Source organism: Colius striatus, chromosome 5, assembly GCF_028858725.1.
Source record: "Colius striatus isolate bColStr4 chromosome 5, bColStr4.1.hap1, whole genome shotgun sequence".
Lineage (NCBI taxonomy): Eukaryota > Metazoa > Chordata > Aves > Coliiformes > Coliidae > Colius > Colius striatus.
The window spans coordinates 49,992,319-50,017,354 of NC_084763.1; the positions used below are offsets into that span (position 1 = coordinate 49,992,319).

The following is a 25,036-nucleotide window of genomic DNA, read 5'->3' on the forward strand; positions in this document are numbered from 1 at the left end:
AACATGGTTGAGTTGATTTTACAGTTACATCAACAGAGTGCATTGCAAAAGTGTGATAAGTAGACTTTTTATAACAAATTGCATATGTCTGATCTAAGGAATACCTAGAGATTTCATTTGATTTTTGTTGTAATATATCAAGTGAAGAAAGTGTGCTTTTCCAGTAACAAAAGCAGTTCAGAAATTTATTGCAGGCTTCAGTAATTCCTATGTTTTTCTCTCGATATTAAGAGCAACTTAAGTCTGGCCAATACCATAAAAATGTCTTGGGCAAAATGTGGAAAAACTAGCAGAGCTAAGCAATGCAGGTATAGTAGAAGTGAACACATTTTAAAAGCTTTTTGTGTGCCAGTAGCAGCATTCAATATAATCTGTTGAATGTAATTTGGGTATTAGTACCAAAAACAAAGGGACAGATAATTACTTTATAACTGTAACTGGGGAGGGCACTTTGTGTCTGTTGTGTTATTTTAGGCTTTAATGTATAATTTACTGTTGGAATGGGTTTTGAGCCTTTCTTTTGCCCTTTTTAGGAGGAGGGAGTTTGACAACATTGAAATGGAAATTTCTCTTGGCTTCATTTTAAATTGGTCTAGTCTAATTCACAAATTTGCACACAGAGTCATTTTTAGCAACCAGTAGTGTGATGTAAACTAGTCTCAGGTTCAGCTAGATGTATTTATTTGTCAAGACTTTACCTTGTCTGCAAATGTAGGTTCATGCATTAAGTCCTGCATATCCTTGAGGCTGAAATAAAAGATTCAAACCTGTGCTTTTAGTTGTTATGAATGTGATGAGTCTATTTAAGTATAGTACCTTGCAGCCCTATCAGGCAGAAGCAGAATAGTTTAACATGAAATGTGTTATTTAAACACTAGAATTTTCATTTACATAAATGAGGGAGAAGTCCTGCTCACAAAGGCTTCGGTAATTACGAGGGCCAGAACAGCACAAATTTTATTTCCTAAAAGTAAGAATTGATGTGCCACATACTGTAACTTTGCACAGTGTAACTTCAGCTTTCTGAAGGACAGTGTTAGGATAAAACAAGGTCAGCAGTAACAAACCACAAGCATGTGTCCTCCAGAATGCACACAGTTACGTGAATGCCATGTTACCACCAGAGGCAGGCAAAGCCTTTCAGGTGCTGTGGTCACTCATGGTGATGTGTCTGTCCTAAGTGGGCAGTGGTGGAAGCAAGGACCAGAGGTGTGCAACTACAAAGGAGCAGTCGTTATTAATGTGACACAATCAGAACTGTCTGTCTGTCTCTGAATTAGGCTGTCAGTTCTCCCCACAAAGGTATCCTCCTGGTCACCACTACGAAGAAAAGGAATGTGGGACTGGGAAAATTCTCTTCTTGTTTTTTTAAATCTGTCACCTCTGATTTTATCATGAAGGAGTTATGTGGAAGCCAGGTCTGTCTCAGAGCCAGAGAGGATAAAATGGAAGTGACTCTTAGCTCTCCACGTTCCCTGACTTAGCTTTAACATGTTGTATTACATCTGTGCAGGACACTACATATCTATAACAATAGCACAGGAAAAATGGCCTATCATGGCATTACTATTTCAAGTTAACTATCTGAACAATGAAGAAGGAGACTTAGAATTGCTGTCTTCATTAAGCTTTCCTTGTTGAAGGCAGGGTAGGTCAGCATTGCTCAGGAATGAATACATAGTATGTAACATACTGCCTAGCCTTGCCCATGAGAACACCCCTATTAACTCACTGCTTCAGTTCACAGCAAATCTCAAAGTGCACTCCCACTGCTAGTTGGGATTTACTGTAACACACACAAAAAAGCAGATTCTTCTTTCCTACCACAAATATAATTGAACAGTCATTATAGTATCAGTTGTACTAGTAATTGAGTCACAGAACCTCTCTGGAGGCATGTTTGCTACAGGGCGTTTATGATCTCAGCAGGCATGTTGTCACCTAACTCACAAAATCTTTCCTGAAAGACCACTTTCTTTGGATTTTTTTTTCCTTTTAAAAAGACTTTAGGAGCTCAGTATGTACCTATGAATGAAGAATGGCTGGTTGGGTTAACTAACCTCCTGAAACCTGAACTTATATCAAACAATTTTTCTTCAGACATGTCTACATGGTACAAAATTTAATGGAAGTTTTAATGATCGGTGGTTTAATTCCACAAGTGTCCCTTGATAAAGTGAGGTAGGCACTACAGTCCATTTCTGCAGGATTTCACCAGCTTATGTGACTCACCATGCAACAGCAAGCTACATAAATGTTCCTTTATAAAAATAGACAAAATCTCTAAATCTGCCACTATAACTAAATACTGCTGCTTAGGGTGATTTATAGTAAACCAAAACTATGCTACGGTCATGGATCCCACGTGCCTGGCATTATACTGTAAGAATCTGGATTGTCCTCTTCAATCCTCATGTTTTATTCTTTTCTTGAGTTCAAAATGTGTTCTGATTCAGAATTATTAGAAACTGACATCCTTCTCTGCTGCACCCAAATGAAAAGAATATTCAGAAGTGTACTTGGGAGATGTAGTGTAAAAATCAGTATAATGGATGACACTGCTAATTAGGAATCAGCCTTCAGCGTCCATATGCTACAGTTACGAGAACTCTGTGAAGACATCACTGTAAAACAAGGGTCTGCACTTTTCAGTAGTTAAATTTAAAGATGATTTTTAAATGATAATCTGGAAAGAGAGAGAGAGTAGTAGTGAGTTTGCGGTCTGGAAACAGACTTGGTCTAAGTTTCCAAAGCATCTGTCACAGGAAGCGTAGCCTGGATTCTCTATATATAAGTAGAGCTAAAAGCATATTGTTGATTTGACAGCATGTAGACTGAGGAAATAATATTTGTGCAGATTTGATGAGAAAGGGTTTTTGCTTGAAAGGAATAGAGGCGTTTTTTTAAACTGAAATGCACATTTCGTGACACTTTGCTAGTATATACTGAGATTTTTAATGAATTTTGCTGTTAAAATCCATATTTGTGTAAAACAGCTCAAGTATTTAAAAAGGAACAATATTTTTTTAAACAAATAAGAACAAAAGTAATGTAATTGTCTACATAACAAATTGCTTTCCTCTGCAGACATGCACCAGTAGAGGCTGCTGTACACCATATTAAATAAACATTTATACATACCGATAGATTAATTTACAGGTAGGTCAGAGATGGAACTTGAAATGTAGTTGTGTGTTTAACTTACATAAACATATAAAAATTATAAATGCAGAAAATATAAGCTTTTACAGAGAGACCATATGCTGGAGCTAGCAGCAAGGTAGCAAGCATTTGCTTTTCATCATGATGTGTTTCTAACTTCAGACGGGACCAATAGTCGCTTTTACAAATAGCCACCTGAAGGTGTGCTGAAGCATTAGTTAACTTTTTGACTCTCACTAGTAATTAACCAATACATTGCTACTTCATTAAAATATTTATTAGGTTTTATATTTCCAGTGTCTAAAATGTCTCTGTTAAGAAGCAGTCCATGCATAAATGTGCCGCTTTCCTTGGGAGAGCAAGAATTTTCCTTGAAACCTTGTATAATATCCTTGTAATACTTGGGATATGGTTCCAGCGACTCTCCTTCACATTCTGCTGTTGACCTGGCTCTGCAGAAGCAAAACCACTGCAGTGTCAGGAAGACATGAGCATGCAGAGCTGAGCTCCCTCCATGTACACATCATCATGACCCTGCTACCAAAGGGACGCGGTAGACTGGAGCCCTGCAATAGCCCATGGAGCCTTTCAGACCTCACAGGACAGAGCGCCCTCTCAGAGACCTAAAGCACCACTGGCAAATGGCCCAGAGTTAGGGACACCTCTAAAGCCAAGAGGAATGTCTGCTTATCAACTTCTAGGACAGGCATACACAAATAGAGGTGGAGAAGACAGGTCAAAAAAAATGCCATGCAGTCTTTGTTTTTTCCTGCCATGCGTTTTCCAAGAGTGGTCTCTCTTTGGCAGCCTTGTGAGGAAAGAAACATTTGCTTTGGACCAGTTCAGACAGCAGGAAGGAGACAAACATAGTTTAATAGGAAATCAAACAACAAAGAAACCCAGACATCCCAAATGGGTTGTGACCTGGGGCGTGCTGCCCTTCCTCTCCCTGCGCAATGCCACTATCACACAGTTAAAGGGTGAATGATGACAGCTACAGCCAGCCAGAGGCCAGGCAGTACTCCTGCTGCAGCCAGGGCCAGACAGAGCACAGTGCTCCAAGGTGAGAGGGAGAGAGGGTGCTTCTCAGGGGAGTCTGGTGTGAGTGAGGGATGTGGCAGCTGAAGAGCGGGAGGAAAAGACCATGCCAACACATGGAGCACAGAGACTTTGGTAGGACTTCACACATGTCAGCTGGGGTCCTGTAGTCTGTAAACTGGGAATGTTCTGGCAAAATGAATAGCCAAACCAGATTTTGCGCTGTAAAGCTACAGATTAAGTTGCAGGGGTCTGTAGTAGGGCTAAGGAAGAAAGAAAGAAAGATAGGTGCATATTGAACGTAGGTGCTATAGAAAAGAAAGCTTAGCTGTCAGGTTCTTTCACTGATTTTTCTTCAGTGATAAGTCAGAGCAGAGTAACTGCCAACTACATCCCTTGAAATTTGTCAGCGCTGTATATTCTGGGAGAGACTGGAACCATGGGTGCTTCCAAATGACTCTGATTAAAAGCCAGTGTATGTTATAGCCGTATGCTCCATAATCTTATCTCGGAGAGTACTATATACCTGAAGATGAGAGAGAACTGGCTGCTGGGAAACAGCACGATTTTTTTCTTTCAGGTCCTGTAGGGGTTGGACTGAATGAACTTAAACGGAAATTGCTGATCAGTGACACTCAGCATTACGGGGTAACAGTGCCACGTAAGTAAAAACACACTTCCAGTCTCCTAATGCTATACTTGCATTATTATCCTTTATTATTGCATTACCTTAAGGCACTTTCAAATTTGGGTCTCTAAATGCATGCTTGGCATTCAAATTGCTTTTCTAATTTTTGAAAGTGCTGCTGCAGTTGTATTTTAAGTAGCATTGATTAAACTGAGAGGACGATTTGGCTCGGAGGCATTGCAGTAGACTTTTAGTACAAGTTTAACACGATTGATGTCGGCAAGGTTTAGTAAGTGAAACTCAGCGGAAGGGCACCCTGGATTTGGCTGTAAAGCAGTGAAATGTAGTCTGTGACTAATGCTTGCTTTTATATATTAGACAGGCTGAAAAATGAAGAATAATGATAAACAGTTAAATCCTATGAATAGATGAATTAAATCTCTTTGATTTGCTTAAGAAAAGTTGATTGGAGGATTTTTTTCTCCTCTTTCCTCCTATCTGACCAAGTAGCTTGAGTTTTATAGCATTGAATGATATATTAACTTCTACAGTACTTTATTAGGTTTTCTTTAATGTGGAGCACTTGACAGTTTTAGACTTTCATTCCTTGGTTCACTTTCCACTTGTGCCTGCTGTAGAGATCTTTCAAGAAAATGGCTGTGACATTCTGAATTTAGGAGATACTGTCGCAGGTTTTTGTTTGCAAGTACAGGCATTCTATAAAGTATATACATTAATTGATTTGCTAGGTAGAAAAATCAATACATTTGGTCTTGGCAAGTCATTTCATTTGCACATATTTGCTTCAGCTGAGTATTAAAAACAACAACAGCAACAACAGAAAAGCCAGGCATTCCCAAATATTTAACACTCTGAAGCACATGCAATCATTTGCCCAAAAATATTTCTCTAAAAATTGCCAGTATTCGTCAAGTTCAAGCTCTTTTCACTTCCAAATTTGTGGTTATAATTTAAAACAAACACGTAAAGAAATCCCTCTCCCTGAAATCTCGTAAGTCAGAACTTGGAGGGAGAACTGAGGTCCTTGTCTTGGAAATGTTCCTCTTCGAGTCAACCTATGAGGAGAATGATATCAAATGGTGTATAAGGCTGTGTTGCTGCAAGCAGGTTGTTTGTGTTCATATATGATGGGGAATACATGATCCTGTAACATATGACTTGTATTAAATAAGGTGTTTGAATGCATTTGTTAACCATAAGTGGCAACTCCACACACAAAAAAATCATTTGTAAGCAAAACCTTTATATCTGGTACTTGAGAGAAAGGCTACAAGGCTACTGAAAGGAAAAGGAATTTGATTTTGATCACCAGAAAAAGAAAAGCACTGACACATAAGAGGCACACCCCATTTTTTTATGACCGTGGTTCACATACCACAGTTACAAGTGTTGTTAATGAATGTAACATTTTATAAATCAGGTTAGTGAGCCTTGTTCCCCTTTACAGTCTTATATGCTAAGAAGTTTAACAAGTGGCAAGGCTGGGGTAATTGCTATAGACTGCTGCTGCTTTTATTATTCAGCTGTCTTCATTTTATTGAATTTTTCCATTAGTTAATAAAAATGATAATCTGATACTTGTCCAGTAGCTTTTTCCTGCTTTCCCTGTATGCTTTTAAAACCCAAACCTGACATGTGCTTGTGTGCTGCCTACCAGATCCAGAGCAGCCTTATGTCCATCAGAGGCGAGCCGCTATGTTTAGTATTGCTGAAGGGTTGTGTGCTTATCAGCGTTTCCTGAACCCTTCTGCAATAAATAATTTTGTGCATCTTTTCCTTTTTTCCCCTCCTTTCATTTCATGAAACTGCAGACACAACCCGTCCAAGGAGAAGCCAAGAAAGTGATGGTGTCGAATACATTTTCATTTCCAAGCACTTGTTTGAGACGGACGTACAGAACAATAAGTATGTCGAAATAACTTTAACTACAACCGCAGTTAAAGCAATGGGTTTGTTATAAAGTGAGACTGGTTGTAATTTTAGATAACAAGTCAAAGTGGATATAAGTCGCAGTGATCTGAAGATGTGTTAAAGTCACATTTTGATATATAAGCAGTTCAAAGCAGCTGGCAAAAACACAGAGCAAAAAAAAAAGCAGTGTGTGCAAACACAAATGTTTATAAGCTTCCGAGCAGTTTCAGTACTCCGGCTCCTCAAGAAGACACTGAAGTTGCAGATGTTTAGGATGGAAGAGCACTCCCTTTGATAACACATTGCCTGTCGTTAGCAATAAAGCATTGCAGCTCTAGGAAGGGGGCCCTGGAAATGCTGCAGACGTGCCTGAGTCAGTGTTTGCATAGTTCTGCTCTCTTTCAGGCCAGGCACTTCCTCTGCTTTTGAATTTAGAGATCTACCGTGAAGCCTCTGCCTGTAAACCCACCAGAAATCAAACAAAAATGGAGACAATGGTAGCATCGTGCTCTCCAGCAGCCTGTAAAATATTGTAGCTTGAAATTCTGCCCCAGTGTTTCAGAGGGCAAAAGTGTATTAGACACAAAGCTGTGGGTTTTATTGAAACTTCAAACTGTGTTTTGCTTTTTTGGCAAATAATGCTTGTACTTTTATAGCACATAACCAGCCGCCTTGGTTCCATTAGCACCATCCTCGCTCCTCCTCCTCTTCTGAGACAGAGAATCTGGATATTCTGTAGTGTGCAATGAAATTTCAGTAGTTTCTATTGTTTAGCTTATCCACTGTTTTATTGCATCGCATTAGTTCAGAAAAAGAGGTGATGGAAAACATTAGTGGGCTGTTGGACTACAGTACATTTTTCTCCTTAACTGTAATACAAGCAGGTGTTATTGATTTGAAAGTGGTAAAGTAGATGATTTCTTCAAATTGACATGCTGAAGTACTTGACAGCATTTCCTTTATAAAACATGGTAAAACTCTCATGTAAAGTAAAATATTTTTGCTCCTGAGTTAGATCTTATAAAACAAACTGATAAGGTTGGGGTTTTTTTTCCTAGAGAAAATAGAAATGGTTCCAGTTGTTTTTACCTTCTGCCACAGGTTTATCGAGTATGGCGAGTATAAGAACAACTACTACGGTACAAGTTTAGACTCTGTTCGATCAGTTCTAGCTAAAAACAAAGTCTGCTTGTTGGATGTGCAGCCTCATGTAAGTAAACATGTCTTTTGTCACTTGTAGTTCCCATATTGCATATTAGAATTCCAGGAAAAGAAAGAAAGAAAGTTTCTAAGAAGGTGTATTTTATTCCATGCTGAATGAATGTTGAGTGGGCTTACTGGGTACCTTGATCACAGAAAGGCTCTCTGAAAGGAGAGGAAGGAAACTTCAACACATATTGGCAAGTATTCAGCTCAGTAATTAAGAGAATTGGAAGCCTGCAGCATAATACCAAAAAATTAATTACGAAATGCTCCTATATTTCAGTTCATCTTTCTGCTGGTTTGGGTCAGAGGTTCTCTCTGAAACTTCAGTTTCAGAATGGCTTTGAGCTATCACCCAGACAATTCCTGCCAAGGTTTTACATGCAGGATGGACACAAGTCAAGGAACACACTAAATGTGATGTTGGCTGAATAATTGTTAAGAACATTCCTCTCTAAACCATTTGTTCTTGCATTGACCTTGTCTTTCAACCCTGCTGAACAGCTCCACTGGGAGTTTTTATGCAACTAATAACCACTGTGCTTCCAGGAGCTGACCTAGTTTGTTTAAACCCAGCCAAAGTATTTCTTCTCCAAGGGTGGGCAGTTTGTGAGTTCTGAACCCTGGGAGCTAGTGAGCAGTTCCCGTGGCAATGTGGGACATGGGGCTTTGCCAGGGGAGCGCAGAACAGTAGCCAGGGGAGCAGACCCCATGCTGGGGAAGAGGAGAGCTGGGCAGGGACTCCTGCTCTGACAGACCATTGCCTGTCCAGCACAGCCCTACTTTCCAGTGAAGCACTACATTCTCAGGGCCCCAGGCTTGTGAACCATTCCAGGACCCTACTCTCCAATGTGACATTTTCCTGTAGGCCTTGGCAGTGGAAAGAGAACAGAGAGCTTTTGCCCTGGTGCTGCAATCCAAATGTAGACCTGTCTCCTACTCCATACGTGGCATCACTCAACTCATTCAGGAAGGGTGAAGAGCACGGTGTTGTAGAGAGGACACACAGTTTTGAAGAGATTGACCTGTTGTGGTCGAGTCACAAACACTTTGTCCCCTTACTTTTCATGGGTACAGAAAGTGTTATTCCTGCTAAAATGTGTTGAACTTTTCCCTCCTCTCCCAGTCGCCCCGCTGCTCCTTTCCATCTCCCGCTGCCAGTGGCACTGGTGTGCACAGCCCAGACTTTGCCAAACTGGCATTTACCAGCAGTCTCTGGGGAAACTAAGAGAAATGGTCACCCTTGGGGAAATGATTTTCTTACCATTCGTGTGAGAATTCTCCTTCAGTGAATCAATCACCAGCAGAGCAGGATGGCAGTAAGGGAAAGACAGTGTTCTAGGAGTGCTCTATGGGTTTATTTTGGTTAACAAAGAGTTTCTTCTGTTACAGTAAATTCCACTGTGTGAAATAAACGAATTAATGAAAATGTTTTCTCCTCCCAGACAGTGAAACACTTACGGACATATGAGTTTAAACCATTTGTAATATTTATAAAGCCTCCGTCACTTGACCGTTTGAGAGAGACCAGAAAAAATGCCAAGATTATTTCAAGTAAAGATGATAAGGGAACAGCAAAACCCTTTACAGTAAGTATATTTAGACATGGTAGGACATGAGAACTTGTTAAAAATTTTGTTGTGGTAGTTTTTTACCTTGAAAGTAAAAGTCATCACCTGATCTCATCCACAGTACTTGTCAGGTTGTACATGTTTCCCATACTCTCTTACATCCTAAACTCGCTGTGATGCCTTTCATTGTTTTAGATGCTCGTGGATATTTACATGATGTTCTGTTTGATTTTGTGTCATCGAGGAGCTCCCATGATCCAAGTGTATTTTAATGAGAAATAATAATATGGGCTTCCTTTAAAATTTTGCATGTGCATTTAGATGTTTCTATCCAAGTATAAGAATTCCCATGTTTTATCAGGTTTACTACTGGGTCTAAATTTAGAGGAAAGCACAAATATAAAGCATCAATTTTAAAAAGTAAATGCTGCTTTTAAAAGCCCTTATGTGTGGATGAGAGAATTTTTTTTAAATGTTATAAAGGGACACTATAAAAAAGTAAGAGAATCACAGAATCACAGAATCCTTTTGATTGGAAAAGACCTTTAAGATCATCAAGTACAACCACTAACCTAACACCATGAAGCCCGCTAGTAAACCCTGTCCCTCAGCTCCTCATCTACAGGGCTTTTAAGCATCTCCAGGGGTGGAGACTCCATCACCTCCCTGGGCAGCCTGTGCCAGTGTCTAAAAACCCTCTCAGTGAAAAAGTTCTTCTTAATCTCCAATATAAACCTTCCCTTGGTGCAACTTGAGCCCATTTCCTCTTGCCCTGTTACTCCATACGTGGGAGAAGAGATTGACCCCCACCTCACTACAATCCCCCTTTCAGACAGCTGTAGAGAGTGATCATGTCTCCTCTCAGCCTCTTTTTCTCCAGACTAAAGACCCCAAGCTCCCTCAGCCACTCCTCATAAAACCTGTTTTCTAGACCCTTCAAGAGCTTTATTGCCCATCTCTGGACACACTCACCTCAGTGTCTTTCTTGAAATCAGAGGTCCAAAGATCTAAGAAAGATCTGAGCAAGTAACATGCTGCTTTTTTTCAATACTCAGAAAAAAATATATTAGTTATATTATGCAACACTAACTTATTTACTTCCTTGGAATAGAATAAGGTCAGATTTTAATTGAAGATAAAGCAAAGCTGATGACAGCTAGACATTTTTTATCAGCATTTACAGTGTGCATAATTTTCCCTTATTCAGATGTTACTTAGGATTTTTTAGGTTTTGTTTTGAATTGGATCATGGATATAGTCACAATCTGCATCTGTGTAAAATATGCATTTAAAATAGTTTTGAAATGAGACACTATAAGAATACTTTCTGTGGTACATAAAATGTAAGAGTAGTTCATTCTTAAGAGCAATTGCTTAGTTAAGACAGGTTTAATTTCTCAGAGTTATGTAAACAAATTCCTAAGATTCGTTCTCTCCCCAAACACAAAGAGAAATCCACTAAGCCAGGTCAAAGCAGGCGTAAGAAGACTCCTACCAAGCTCTTAAAAGAGTAGAGGCTGCACTGTAATATATCACATGCAAGTAGCTAGCTGAGACTTAAGTAATGAAACTTTAAATGTATCATCAAACAGCCAGAAACATTTTTCACTGGTTCTGCTAACAGAAAATGTCTCTGTAATTACCGTGCAGTGGCTACTTGTGTCACTACCAGGGGAGAGATGAAAGAATTGCCTGTTGAGCACAGTCTACTCATGAGAATGCTCTCTGAGACCACTTTTAATAGTAGTTTCTATCTTTTTTTTTTTAAATTAAAAGTACAGTTTCCATCTCGTGATGAGAAATAAGCAAGTACCTTCGTGTTTGCCACTGAATGAGTTTATGTGATGCTGCTGTGGACTGACTTATGCCTTGCACTGATCTTACCAGGAAGAAGATTTTCAAGAAATGATTAAATCTGCCCACTTGATGGAGACCCAGTATGGCCACCTGTTCGATAAGGTGATAGTCAACGATGACCTCGCTACAGCTTACAGTGAGCTTAAAACAACTTTTGATAGGTTGGAGACCGAGACCTTCTGGGTTCCCATCAGCTGGCTTCATTCATAATAATGTTTTAAATCCACAAAATGTCTGCTGTTATCTCAGCATCTAAATATGGGGCATGGTTAGGCATTACCCAATGGCCATTTTCTTGGTAGGAGGGCTTTCTAACTCTACGTGGGCAGCAGATACACTCTTCATGCACTTGGACCTGGTCTTGTTTTCCCGTGTCTTCTGCCACAATTTTGAGGCAGAACAGTCAGATTAAACAGTCAGATTAGGCAGTTTAATACTGGAGATGAGCACTTTGATGTTTTTAAGCATAACTGCTCTCATAAAGAGCCCATCAGCACTTGGAAGTTGTTACCCCTTCAGTGCTTGAGAGAACTGAAACAAGCAAAAGTGACCAACGTTTTTATGGGGAAGACATCGTAATTTAATTATGTATCCAGTTAAGTGTGTTTACTTTTCTAGATGTGAACCTTGTACTGAGTGGTTATTCCTCGGCACTTACATAGTCACAGAAAGAAAGATGTGTTCAGTGTCTTCATTGTGAAATACTCTGCTGTGAGCATGCATGGATTGAAAATATTTTCACACATGCTTTGTGACACAAGAAAAAACTCATGAGAATATTTATTTAAATAGGAAAAAATGTGAGTTACTGTGTATGTAACTTCAAAGTCTTTGAGATTAATCTTCTGTAAAATCAGCAGCAAATTGATATGAATAGCAACAAAGTAGAGAGTATCCTCTTTTTTTCCCTTTAAACATTTTTTATATACTTAAGAACAATTTTCCCATCAAAAATTTTCAGACAATTTGTGAGTAAACCTTGGAGATCCAGGAAGCAGTTGCAAGAGATTAATTCTTTTTTCTTGTTTCCTATGTGGTGATACTTTTTATTTGTATAACAGATATTTTATCTCCACTCAAAATCAAATTGATGCTGTAGACATCACTGTATAAGAGTCTCCTTGTCACCGGTCAGACAGTTGGAAACCTCTTTTTAAGATCTGATGTGGCAGTGTAAGCAAATGTATATTAGATGATGTATTTTTAATATAGATAATTTAGTATTTTTATTTACTACTGAGTACAGATGTAAAGACCAAGTAACACCTGTGTGTTGCCTTGCGAATATGTCCTCTAAGTACAGAATGTGTACAGGAACTTCCTGACTTCAGATCATCCCATCTGTTGCATTCGAACAGGAAACTGTTTGTTCTTGTTAATCTGTAAAGAAGAATATAGCTGTCCTGTTTAAAGAAAAAAGAATTTAGTGAAACTTTATATATTTATGAAAGGGTTGAAAAGGGATGTTAAGTTTTTAAATTTCTTGTCAGTGTGATCATTTATTGAAGAGATTACTGAGGCTGTAATTCGAAACACTTTCTCTGTAAATAGAGCTCAACATTCCATGTAAATATTTTGTTTCAGTTCATAGGCTGATAAAGCCATCAGATTTTGCAGTTTTGTTCTAAATGCATATTTAATGTGTGGGTCATTGCATTTGACTTAGAGTCGTTTAAAATAAATGAAATGCAAGGAACAACGGCAAAATCCCTCGGAGTCTGGAAATGTTTATGCAAGAGTTACAGATGTACTGGATCCCAGTACGGATACACGCTCTGCTTGAGCAGCTATAATGCAACTTTCGTCAAATTTCACCGTTTTCCTGGTGGACTTAAACATTTTTTGTAACATAAAGAGGAATTTGTTGATTAAATTAACGGCATGGAGATTGTGTGAGTTGAGAAAACATTTTCCTTTTTTTAATTACTGAAAATGAAACTGTTTCTCAGAGGGTCTGGAATCCAGCGGAGCTATTTGCCTTTGGCTGTTAAATGCTGAGCGCCCTCAACATCTCTTGCAACCAGCCCAAACTGAGAGAGCACTCAGCATCTCTCAGGATCTGACCATTTCCAACAAGAGAGGCTTTAGTCCTTACTGAAACCCTCTTAACACCAGTTCTAACCTGAGCTGTCTCAGAACATTAGTGTACAGTAACGCTCACATAAGGGACCTGCTTTTCTCTTTAAGAAATAGATGCTAGAATAATCTGCAAACTGCCTGGTGGAAACAGTTCTGGCTGTCCTGCAGGCTGTTTTTCTTGTCCTTTTGAAATTAATTTAGTTCCCATTCCTGTGTTGGTGTGGTGTAGGAGGACCTTCTAAGTAGGTTTGCTGTGCTGGGCAGAAGTAAGCAACACAGTGCTTTGCTGCATTTACAAAGACACTGGCCCTCTGATCCTCGGCACAGTCTTGGCAGGAGTTTCCTAGACAGATGGCTGCCTGCCCCGTCTCTGAGCCAGGAGCTAATTCCTGAATCGTAACACCTGCAAAAGAAAGGGAATCACAAAAAAAGGTAAATCCAACCAACAGAGTAAAATGTACAGAGAGTCTTTGAGGAGTGAGAAATAGTTTTAATTAAATTTCTAGATTGAAAAATTAACGTTATTGCAGTGTTAGCTTAAAAAATATATAACCATTGAAGCTGTGGAAAGGAATGAAAACTTGAAGCCTCCATGAGGCAGGCAGAGATGATAGGAGATACAGGCAGAAAAAATGTCTCAACCCAACAATTTCAACAGGACAGGAGCCTGCTTGTCGTGATGGACACTGAGCCCATGTGATGAATTGTTTTGGGATACCAAGGAGGAGGGGGAGATTGTTCCTTTGACTCTAAGAATTTGGGAACGAAGACAACTAAACATGTTTCCAATGTTCTGCATATTCAAATTGTGCTGTGTGGGTTTTTAGAGAAATGTATGTTTTGACAAGTCAAGTCCAGATGTTTTTATGGTGTTTTAGCTGTTTGCCATAGTCAAGCAAATGGTAGTACTTTTTAATATTGTACCAAGCTCTATACTTGAATTTGCCATCAGGCCCTCGGTTGATGTCTTACCTGAAATCCAATCTTCTTATGCAAAACAATAAATTATTGATATATCACTGAAGGAGTTCTTTTCTTTATTGTAAATTGTGCCGTTACATATAAGCTTAATAACTTTAAAAGGTAAAATGTCTGCAGTAGTAAGTTATCTCATAGGTCTCTCTATTAACTCTAATGCTCCCATTATCTTTAAATGGAAAAATAATGCAACCTATGACAAGGACTAAAATTCTGAATTTTTCACTTTTGTTGACAAATTCTTCTTCAAAAATAGATGCTTATCTTTTTCTGCAGCCCACTCCAAAAGAAACCATTTTATTTCTGAGAGAGAAAGTTCAAGTCAGTGGGTTATGGACCCAGAGTGTTTCATTGGGTGCTTCTGCTCCTTGGCCACTTGCAAGTCCCATACGAGACGGTGTTCACTTGTGAGGCTCTAACTTAGTTTAAGCATTACTTTCTTTCTTTTTGCATTGTGTTATGTCTTTTCCAGAGGGGAGAAAAAACCCAAAAAAGCCTGACACGTACTAGGATTAGAGAGAAGACTTTTAAACCCCTTCACTTTTGTTCAGTGCAGTGTTTTGCATTTCCCACATGTACTTAGGTTCACATTTCTACCGTGCGTGGAGATTTTTTTCTTCAGTAAAGCTCTTATTCAGCTTTTGTGAGATTGTTTCAAAGGATTGAATAATTTCTTCAGAGATTTATAGTTAAAAGTTATAATCTGAGTCTATTTTTGCTACTGCAGTATCTGTCTCTTCTGCAGTATCTACAGTCATTTCCCCACAGGATTAAGAGGTTTTTGTGTATCACTGCTTAAAATCATTTATACTTGCAATTTGCCCCAAATCCTTTTGCTCTCAAAGTCGTTAAGTATTTGTCATATATTACAATGATTCATGTTTGATGCTAAGCATTCAACTGAAAAATGACTGAACACAAAAAGGAACACAGTGGTTATATTTGTTGCTTAAGAATTCTGGTGCTAGATAATGGTTAAAGGTTTCAGCAGAAACATACACAAAAACATTTGGAAACAGTTAAGGTCTGGTCTTAAATTTTGTCTTATGTTAAATGACAGTACAAATGAGAGAATTTGGAGTTCTAGACAGCTGGAGACTTTTTCCCTCTTGATATCTGTGTCTGAAATACAAGTTGGATATTTGGAAGACTGTATGGAATGATTTTACATCTCTATAATAAAATACTATGGTATTTTGTGTAGCTGACATCCAATATTTTAACAAAGAAGGTAAATCCTTGTGATTATTGAGACTTTGGTTGCTTCTCTTTTAGCATAGTGTGCATATGCCTGTTTAAACAAATTTTTAAAGACTTAGTGGCACTAAGCTGTCAGCTACACGTTTCACTATACAAATGGAGAACAATATCTTCAGCATTTCAAAAAGCATTCAAATGGCACAGTGTTTGAAAATTTCTTGATAAGAAATAAATAGAGAAAATTAGGTCACAATTTCTTTGGTAATTGGGTCTATTTCTTTTCAGTAACCATATTAATATTCATGACTTAAATATGCTAAAAAAAAACCAGAAGGCAAGCTATAATTTTCCTCAAGTGAAATTTAGATCTGTGGTTTAACACAGATGTTACAAGCTTTCTATAGGATTAAACACGGGCTCACGGAAACTTATTTTAAAAGGATTCGGTGCATGTTTTAAAGGCAGAGGGTCTGTGGTTATGGCAGAGAGGAGCTGAGACTGTTACAAATGCCAGTCCTACCCTGGAAATGCATCGTTGTTTTTGTAAGTCACTGAACAAGGAGGTTAGCAAGTTGGCTGCAAATGTTCTGTGTAAATGTTGCCTCCTTGGTAAATATAAATAAGAGCCTGTAAATCTTGGTAAGCAAAGCCAAGATATTTGGAGAGTTGAAATGTAGTACCCAGAATGGGTACTCTGGATCCTGCTAACGTTGGCAAAGTTGTTGCTTTATTTTCTTCTGATTTTGTTAACTTTTACAACAAGAGTTCAGTGATTAGAGCTTTAACACAAATTGCCAAATTCTGTTTAATCATTGGCAATTTCATTTACTTCTTGACCCTTGTGCTGTTTTAGTTTAGGAATATCAGTCATACAAGGGGGGAAAAAAGGGAGAATCACTCATCTTGAAAAATGTTGAGTCGTCAAAAATATGATACAATGACATATTTTACCTCCTTTCCCAAAGGACACTGGAGGTGAAGAGCCAGCATTTGATCCAGATGGAGAAGCACGGGAGCAGTGGTTTGTCCCGTGACAGCAGAACTGCTCTGAAGTGTTCCTGTGGCCTGTTCGATACAGGAGAGCAGCATGTGGCAAAAGACAGGAACAATTTTACATTTTGTGCAGCCAGTGTTGGCTCTGGGGCTTCTTGTTTAGAAAATGGCAACCAGGGACAGTTCTGCTTGTTTTCTATGTGACCTCTGGACATTTCATGGTGTGCCCCTCTCTTTCCTCGATTTGCTTTATTGGCTTATTTTTGAGAAGTGATGAGTCCCTGAAATTGGTCTGGGCTTCAAGTGTGAGTGTAAGCTGTGTTTCACCATCAAGGCATACAGTTACAATTGAGCAGTTGCACAGATGATGGAAGGATTGGGTGAGACCACTCAGTTGTATGTGTAGATCCTCTCATATTTTACTCTCTCTGAGAGCTTTGCATACCATGTATGGGTTATTCTTCCCAATTAAACCTACTGTGATGCAGCTTCTGGACCCCTACTCCCAAATACAGACTGGTTTTGTGTTAGGCACTGTATGAATGTGGAGAAAAGATGTACTCCCAGGTTTGAAGGAAGCTCATTAAAAAAGTCAGAGCAGAGCAGTGCAGACCAGTAGGAAAGTGCAAAGGAATCCAGAGAGTGCAACTCTTTTTAGCAGCTGGAACCAGAGGCTTGTGGTGGCATAATGGGGTAGTCACATCTGGAATTCAGCTTCTCACAAGATGGTCAGCCCTGGCAGGGCTTCACCCCATGCTGGGTTGTGCATAGGCACAGCTGAAGGGTAGCAAAAAGTTGGTCCTAGCAGCTGTGAGGCCAGCTTGACTGCAGGAGAGAATTTAGTTGTACATATGTGAGCTGAAACCTGCCTCTCTCCTTCAGAGCCAGAGCAACAGGTCTTGGCCCATTGTGATGGCAGATACTGATGGATTCAGCCTGTTGGAGGTACCATTTGTAGCCCTGGCTACTATCAACCATAAGGCACAAAAGGGATTGTTTCGTTTTGTAGGCTTGTTGTTGTTGTTGTTAAAAACTGGCCGGAAAGCTTTGTTATTATCAGTGCTATCTGGACAGTATGAAAGAGCAGCCTCAGTTATTGGCCCTGCTGGGATATTATTCCAGATGTTTTTTCTTTACACAGCTCTTAAGCAGGAAGTAAAACCAAAACCAAAGATTGATTTGAACCATTGTTTTGTCAAAAACCAGAACTGAACCTGAATTATTGTCTTCTTTAGACTTCATTGAATTCAGAGCATTGTTGGCCACAGCTGGATCCAAGCCCAGCTCAAACCAAACTGAAAAATATACAGACTCTGACCATGCTTTTGAATAGGTGAGACTTTGAAGGCCAAGAGTCTGCATCTCATAATGCATGCAGCTGATGTTACCTTTGTGCCAATAGCAACTTTGTTTTATTGTGCACGTGTGTATGTGTATACATGTTTATGCATATACCAAGCGCTGTAGTGTATACAGATTTATTTCGATGAAAAAAGCCAGCTTAGAGAAACACTGTTTATTGCTTAATTGGAAGGTTAATGACAGACTAAAGAAGTCTAGTGAAATAGTAGCAAAGTTTTAGCAAATAGACACATAGTTGTAGTCAGACAGGATCCACACACATCTCAGGAAGCTTAGAATTTTACATTTCAAATATACTGCTTTGCTCCTGTTGTGAAAGTCAGAAGAGCTTGATTGAATGCAGGCTACAAACTTGCCTGCTACAAACCTCATTAAACATGAAATCTTGCTGGGATTAGCTTAATTGTTCCCTAAATGAAAAGGCTGCTTTGTACATAGACTAAAATGTTATGCTTGCCAGATAAAGAAATGTGAACCTGTCAGGAGACAGAGGAATTTGTCTGTGTAGGAGTATCACTGGGCCAACTGTCTTGCCTTTTATGTGATACTGTGGTGTAAAACACCACTCCACTGGTTTCATTTTACAGAAAACAGTCTCTGCGATGGTATCCTGTGGGAACTGCAGTATCAAGTTCTATTTTCCCTTCAAAAGTCCAACTACGTATGTACCCCGCTTCTGAACCAGACTGTCAGCCAGCCCCACAGGCTGGGGGATGCTGTGGCGTGGCCAGGGGGCTGCAGGGAACATACTCCAGGCAAAGCAGGAGGTGACACTCTTTGCCATGGTAAATACTGCCACAGGGAACACCACTGTGTGTGAAATGAAAGATGCTATTAGTGATAAGATTATACAGTAACTGAATAAAAGAGGAAAATACTTATTATTCCATTTTTAATTTTTGGAAGTGTGTGTGCCACTTCTGATTGTCAGACACTATTACTCTGGCTGCAAACTCTTCTATTTTAATTTTAGCTTCCTTACTGTCTGCTTGAAAGCAAGGGTTGCTGTAATTAAAGACTTCATTCTTCATATCAATGTAACTGTAAAAGATGTGGAGCTCCTATCTCCCAAAGCTACCAGACAAAATTTCTGCAAGTCTTCTTGAGTGGCCTATTCTGCTTAAATTAATTTCCTTTCTTCCTAACCAGGCTTCTCAAAAAGCCTCTCCATGTCAGGGGCCAATAGTTTAACAAGGACAGAAAGGAGAAGCCGCCCAGGACTGCTGGAGGGGAGAGGCTGGGGCACCGCTGGGCTCTGAAACACTGGGAAGTCTGCAAATATGGCGCAAAACTGAGCAACCTATGGATGACAGCAGCATGGGAAGATGATTGAAGCAGCAAGATTCCCTCTTATTCGCTCTTATTTACGAGGAGTACCACCCCTGTACCCTTCCCTTACTGGCATTTAGCAGGGAGCAGCTGTTACCTTCTGTGCCAGATAAAGCACCCTGATATGCAGTTCTTAAACCTATCATGACACTCTGCACATGGTTTCTCTCCACATTGTCATGGTCTGAATGTAGCCCTTGACTTTGTGGTCTCCAGAAGTCATCTTCTAAAAAGCAACATTGGAAACTGCCTACTCTTGGAGTCTGTTCAGGTCAAACAAGTCCCAGAGATGTGCATGGTCGAAGTGCCTGTCACTGACAAGGTGGGTGCATTTTTAATCCTGAGCCTTCTTCACATTCACCTACTTTGTACCAGAGTGATGGTGGTGGCTGGTATTAGCTCTGCTATCACTGTAAAAATGGGATGCATTTATGCACCTGGTGTTGGTCATTATCCTTGGGATCATGTGTAAGTACCTCCAGGGAGACACATTCAGAGTTTCTGCAGGAACTCCTGGGTTGCTTCCAGCTACAGTAACTTTGTCTCTCACAAAATCTAAGTGGAAAACACAAGAGGTCAGATCCTCTCTTAATCTGGAGACAACTGCAGGGAGGCAGTGCTACCATACTGTGCTCCCTGCACAGCTCCACTTAGAGCTGGGGTTACTTGGCCTGGGCCCACTAACATCATGTAAAATCCTTAGAGATCCTCATGGTTCCAGTCTTCAGGATTGATGATTCTTCCTTCTCTTTTAGCATCTTGTGAATAACTTAGAATTTTTTCATGCTAATGCAACTCCCTCTCTTCCTGGTAAATTGCCTCATTTTGTGCAGATGGAAAGTGCTTAGTCTGGATGGCTTCACTGTTAGTACCTAACGGCTGCTGCTGCTTTCTGTATTATGTGTACGGGACAAGGTTGAAATATCAGCAGATAGCTGACACCACTTCAACCCTGAAACGAAGGACAGTAGGAACTCTTCCTATGGCTAGCCTCAAATGACTTTCATCTGTAGCACTCAAAACCAGGGGATTGCCCACGCAGTTAAACGGCGTGGCACGGATGCAATGGCAGTGGATAAAAGAGCATCCGTCTCTAGTGAACTTTGTAGAAGAGTTTCATTTGTATTTAAACAATATCCGAGTTCTACCTCTTGTCTTTCTGTGCCTGGGAAATTAGGAACGCCTTCATTCTGAAGACCTTGTCATCTAATGCCAGGTCTTGCTGACTTTTACTGTCCGGCTTTAGTGCCTCGTTTCATGTGTGGTCCCGTTGACTTCAATAACACTCCTCACAATGGGGTTGCTCCTACCCTGGAACCAAGTTGATGGTTTCTCTGGGCTTTGGGTCTGGCTTTCAGATAAGAGCAACCAGCAAAGACGATAAATATTTTGGCAAGTAATCAAACGTTTAAGAGCTGTCTGGTTATTATATTTGGATTAATATCTGAGATTAGTATCTGGGAGTGAATTTCAATGCAAACACATCTAAGCCCTGTTGAGCACATGACAGTAAATATGTGTTGCTGATAAATCTATTGACTCTCTGTCAAAATCCTTTAATGCAAATTGTAGGACTGTGTTAGACTGGCATGCCCTTTGCTGCGTAGCTGTTCATCCACGCTTTCATTTCTGTTATACCTACAATGTGTTCCCGATAAATCTTCTCACAGGCTTCTAAGTTATTTCCCAAGTGCTCTCAGAACAGAGGCAGCAATTCATCTCTGTCACTTCAGGCGATTATTCCTGAAATCTCTAAAACAGTGTTTCAGAATAATTAACCTTAATTAACCTTAAGCCTTAAAAGATTTTCCAGGGTTGATCAGCACGCCTGTAAGCTGCCAGTCATACATTTGTAAGCGTAGAGCTGCCGAGCACTTAGTAAACCCATACAGAGCGAGTGAGCTCTGCTTTACTGATTTCATCTCAAGCAAAAGCACAGCACTATATATTTCAACTTATAAACCGCATATCTTGTTATTTCGTTATTATATTTCTGTGTAATACTTTCCAAACTCTGTTTTATTGTATTCCACAGTTAAAAAGCCACCTGGATATTCTTTTTCTTTTTTAACCTATCTCTAAGCCTTTTTGTGTGTTTTTGTAATGTGTAAGACAGACTCGGACAACAGAGGTTTCAGAAGACTTGTGCAGCTGGTAGCTTTTTGGTGATTTCATTTCATGATTCTTTTGGAATAAATGTGGGTACTAAGGAGAACAATGAGTAAAATGTCAGTTGTACTCGATGTAAGTGATCTGTTTTAGGAAAATATTAAAGCTTTTGTCAGTTCAGGTACACCTGTGCATCACCTGCTCTAGTAGAGTGAAAAAATAGAGTCTAACGGATGGTTAAGCACACAAATGAGGTGAACCAAGGAAATAGTATAAATCCTTTATACTGGAACACGTTGTGAGTGTTTTAAAGACTAGCAGATGAGGATACATCCAGCTGTTCTTTGAACCTTGCGAGGCGATTGATGTGAACAGTAAAAAGGTGAAGTGACAGTACTGAAATACACAAAGGTACCTGCATGTGATTGGGGTTGTCACGAAAGGAGCAGCTAGTGCATGGGAACGGCGGGGCTGACACGCATGGGAAAGAGCTGCTTGTGGGGAATCTGTAAATATCTTCTTAGGCAGGAAGGAAAATTGTATTTATTTATCTGAACCATTCACCGCTCTGCTAAAAGAAAAATGGGAGACGTGATGAGTTGGAAGAGTACAGCCAGTTGCGAGCAGCATCTCGGGTCTGCATGAAATAGTGAAATACTGAGTGCTAGAAGAGGATAATCAGTTTTATGCATTTTTAAATTAATACGAAATGCTACTCTCCTACTTTTGCTGTACAGCCTGGGTTTTAGAATGTCAGGAAAGTATTTGACATTTACAAGAGACTGCAGGCACTAATACAAATCATTTTTATCCATTTATCCATTTTAACCACCACGCTGAGTGAATTGTTGGCTCTGTGCAATTAGTCTCCGTGCTTCTTGACAATATAACCACAGATTATCATGAATTCTGTTAATAATGCAAGGTGGAAGCTCTGTTCTCCAAGTCTGTTATTTTACTTGTAGAAAAACATCTAATTTCTTACAAACCCCATATAAATAGGCCAGCTGACAAGTATCCCAAAAGAACAGAATATGCTTGGAAGACTGAGATTTGAGATGACATTTTTTTGGCAAAATAAAAGTTATGCAGGCTGTATTTGTCTGAAAGTTTAAAAATAGGAGCCTTTGTCATGTATGGCAGGAGAGGCCAGGTTGAGTCATGATTGATGTCACTTGAAAGGACACTTTAAGCTTAGAAAATGACATCAGAATCATCAGAATTTAGTGAGATTTAGAGCGATCCCTGAAGCCAGGGAGCTGGGGATTCTGGAAGATACTTTGTGGATGATACACAACATGCTGCCAGACATCATCTGACTGGAAGCCAGGAGCTACAGTGTTTTCAGATTACCTTTCTAAATGATGGGTATAATTTGTTTTAATAACATTCATTTTTAGTTAAACGCGTATTTTGAACTGTTTTCAGTTGTTTAGATGTGGTGCACACCCTCCCCGCTCCCTCCCCTGTTTCAGGCTGGAGGAGCAGTCTGTCACTGCCTGACCTCTCCCCATGCTCAGTTACATGACGAGTTTCCAAGAGCAGCCAGGAGCGTTTTCCTTATTACCACAAGCCTGCAAATACAGCGGGGTCTCTTTCCATTTACTGTTCTCCAGTTTTAGTGCTCAATTCATGCTGACTTTACTACTGAGCGTTTATAAGTCAGACTATAACAATACTTATGTATGTTAGAAGTATTTCTTTTAGCTCCCTGGCTAAAACTAAACTCTGTCTGTCTATCTGCTACTGCTGGTGTTAAAATGGAAGTAACAAAACAGAAAAGGCGCTTGGATTTCGTGTCATTAAAGATAACCAATAAATCATGCAGAGTCTAGGTCACGGAGAGGCTGTGCAGAGCTTTCACTGCACAGAGCAGCAAACCTCTTTGGAACAGTTGCTTACATTTCTCCTTTGGTTTTCCACACGTAGGAAGCCTTTGCTTCTCAAAGTAATTTTGGTGTGAAAATGAATATATTTAATGCAAGCGCACAATGCTACTTTTGATCTAGTTAGATCTGTTTTGCTTTTAAGTGTGAAGGGAAAGTAAACTGCACATCTCGTTTCTAAGAAGTAGATTTGTAACTGTAAGTTAGCTGTAGCATCTTTTGTTCCTAAAAATTACAGCCATTAGTGAAAAGACGAATTGTATGGTTTGCTGGCTGCACGCCTTTAACAACACTTTCTGCATAATCAGTTTTCGTACTAAAATGAGTTCATTTCAGGAAAAGAGAAAGTTCATAAAGTGAGCAATCGGCGAGTAACGCATTGCTGCTTAGCTAATAGCTGCTGTTATCTGCCATTTAGATTTGCGCATTGTGCTCGTTCCTTCTGTTTGAAGAGCCTAGAGGGGGATGAATTATTCTTGGTATTCCTGATTTTTACTTCAAGCCAATAAACACCTGTGTGCGACTGGCCTGCCGGAGCTGTTCCACAAAACATCTGGGCATGCTCCAGCCCTGGGGCTACTGGCATTCAAAACTGTCTTCCCTGATCCTGCCGCTCATTGCTGCTGCAATCTGGGGCCTGATTAAGCGCAGGACTTGTATCAGGAATCCCATCACTCCTGTGCACCCAACCCTCTTGATGGTAGAAGAGAGAGACAAAGGGACAAGGACTCTGGTGGATTATGTGAGTGGGGAGGGAGAGGGAACTGTGCGCTGTTCCTTTGAGGGCAAGTTTTCCGTGGGTCTTGTGGGTTATGTAGCACATAGAAAAGACCTGTGCCAGAGGACAAACCATGGTGTAGTAAAAGCGAGTGCGCTCTGTGGGATCTGTACTTTCTTGCAGCCGTTGGAAGTATGTAGTGAATGAAGCAGACAACTGTGGAGAAGAGAACATGTTTTCATGATTAAGGCATGAGTGCAGCCCTGGGGAACGGAATCGTATCCCTGCCTTTGCCACAGATTTCCTGTGTGATACTAGTCACTTTGCACATGTGGTTGTTAACTGTGTTTTTCTTGGTGCTTGGTACGGTGGAGTGTAATTTGTAGAAGTGCTGAGTACTTGCAACTGCAAGCTGTAGGCAGCGGGAGCTGTGCTGTGACTGTAAGCACTGCTGTGCAATGAATACTGAGAAATCAGGCACCATGCATCCCAATGAGGCAGTGAAGAAAAGCAGAGGCAGGGATTACAAAGATAAATCTTCATGAGTTCAATTTATATGGCTGGAAAAGAGCTTGAAGGGGCTTCTCCTCCTGAAATGTGTCCTTCCCTGTACCTAAAATAAGAACAGCAAATTCAAGCTAAATACAAATGCAGTATTGGTGAACAATTGCTGGATGCTTCTGCAACCGAGAATTCATAAAGTTCTTTTTCAGAACTTGTCTGTCTTTCATCTGTTTTGCTTTTTTATATAGAGTTATTATTGTATCGCTGTGCAGTCATTGAAGAAGCCACTAATAAAGCAGTACTGTGAGTACACAGATGTTTTTACTGACTACATGCAAAGCAATCATTAGAGATTCAATAGCTTCTGTGTTTTCCCATGGTCTTTAACATTGCACAGTAAAAAAGATAACACTTTTAAAATGCTACACTGTTCTGTTGGTAAAAGCTAAAAAGTACACAAAAGACATTTAATGGGAAGACATTTCTT

At 39.8% G+C, this 25,036-nt stretch overlaps 1 protein-coding gene across 2 annotated transcripts in view; it reads left to right on the top strand.

Annotated features, from left to right (window-relative positions):
* Positions 1–14,494, top strand: part of MPP7 (MAGUK p55 scaffold protein 7) — a 154,267-nt gene extending 139,773 nt beyond the window's left edge. The window contains exons 14-18 of one of the 2 annotated variants that reach the window (XM_061996951.1): positions 4,781–4,861; positions 6,661–6,754; positions 7,862–7,970; positions 9,409–9,552; positions 11,422–14,494. In XM_061996951.1, the coding sequence (XP_061852935.1) occupies positions 4,781–4,861; positions 6,661–6,754; positions 7,862–7,970; positions 9,409–9,552; positions 11,422–11,601 (608 nt within the window). In that variant the 3' untranslated portion in view covers positions 11,602–14,494. The other variant, XM_061996952.1, reaches the window with a different exon arrangement.
* Positions 14,495–25,036: the final 10,542 nt, after the last annotated feature.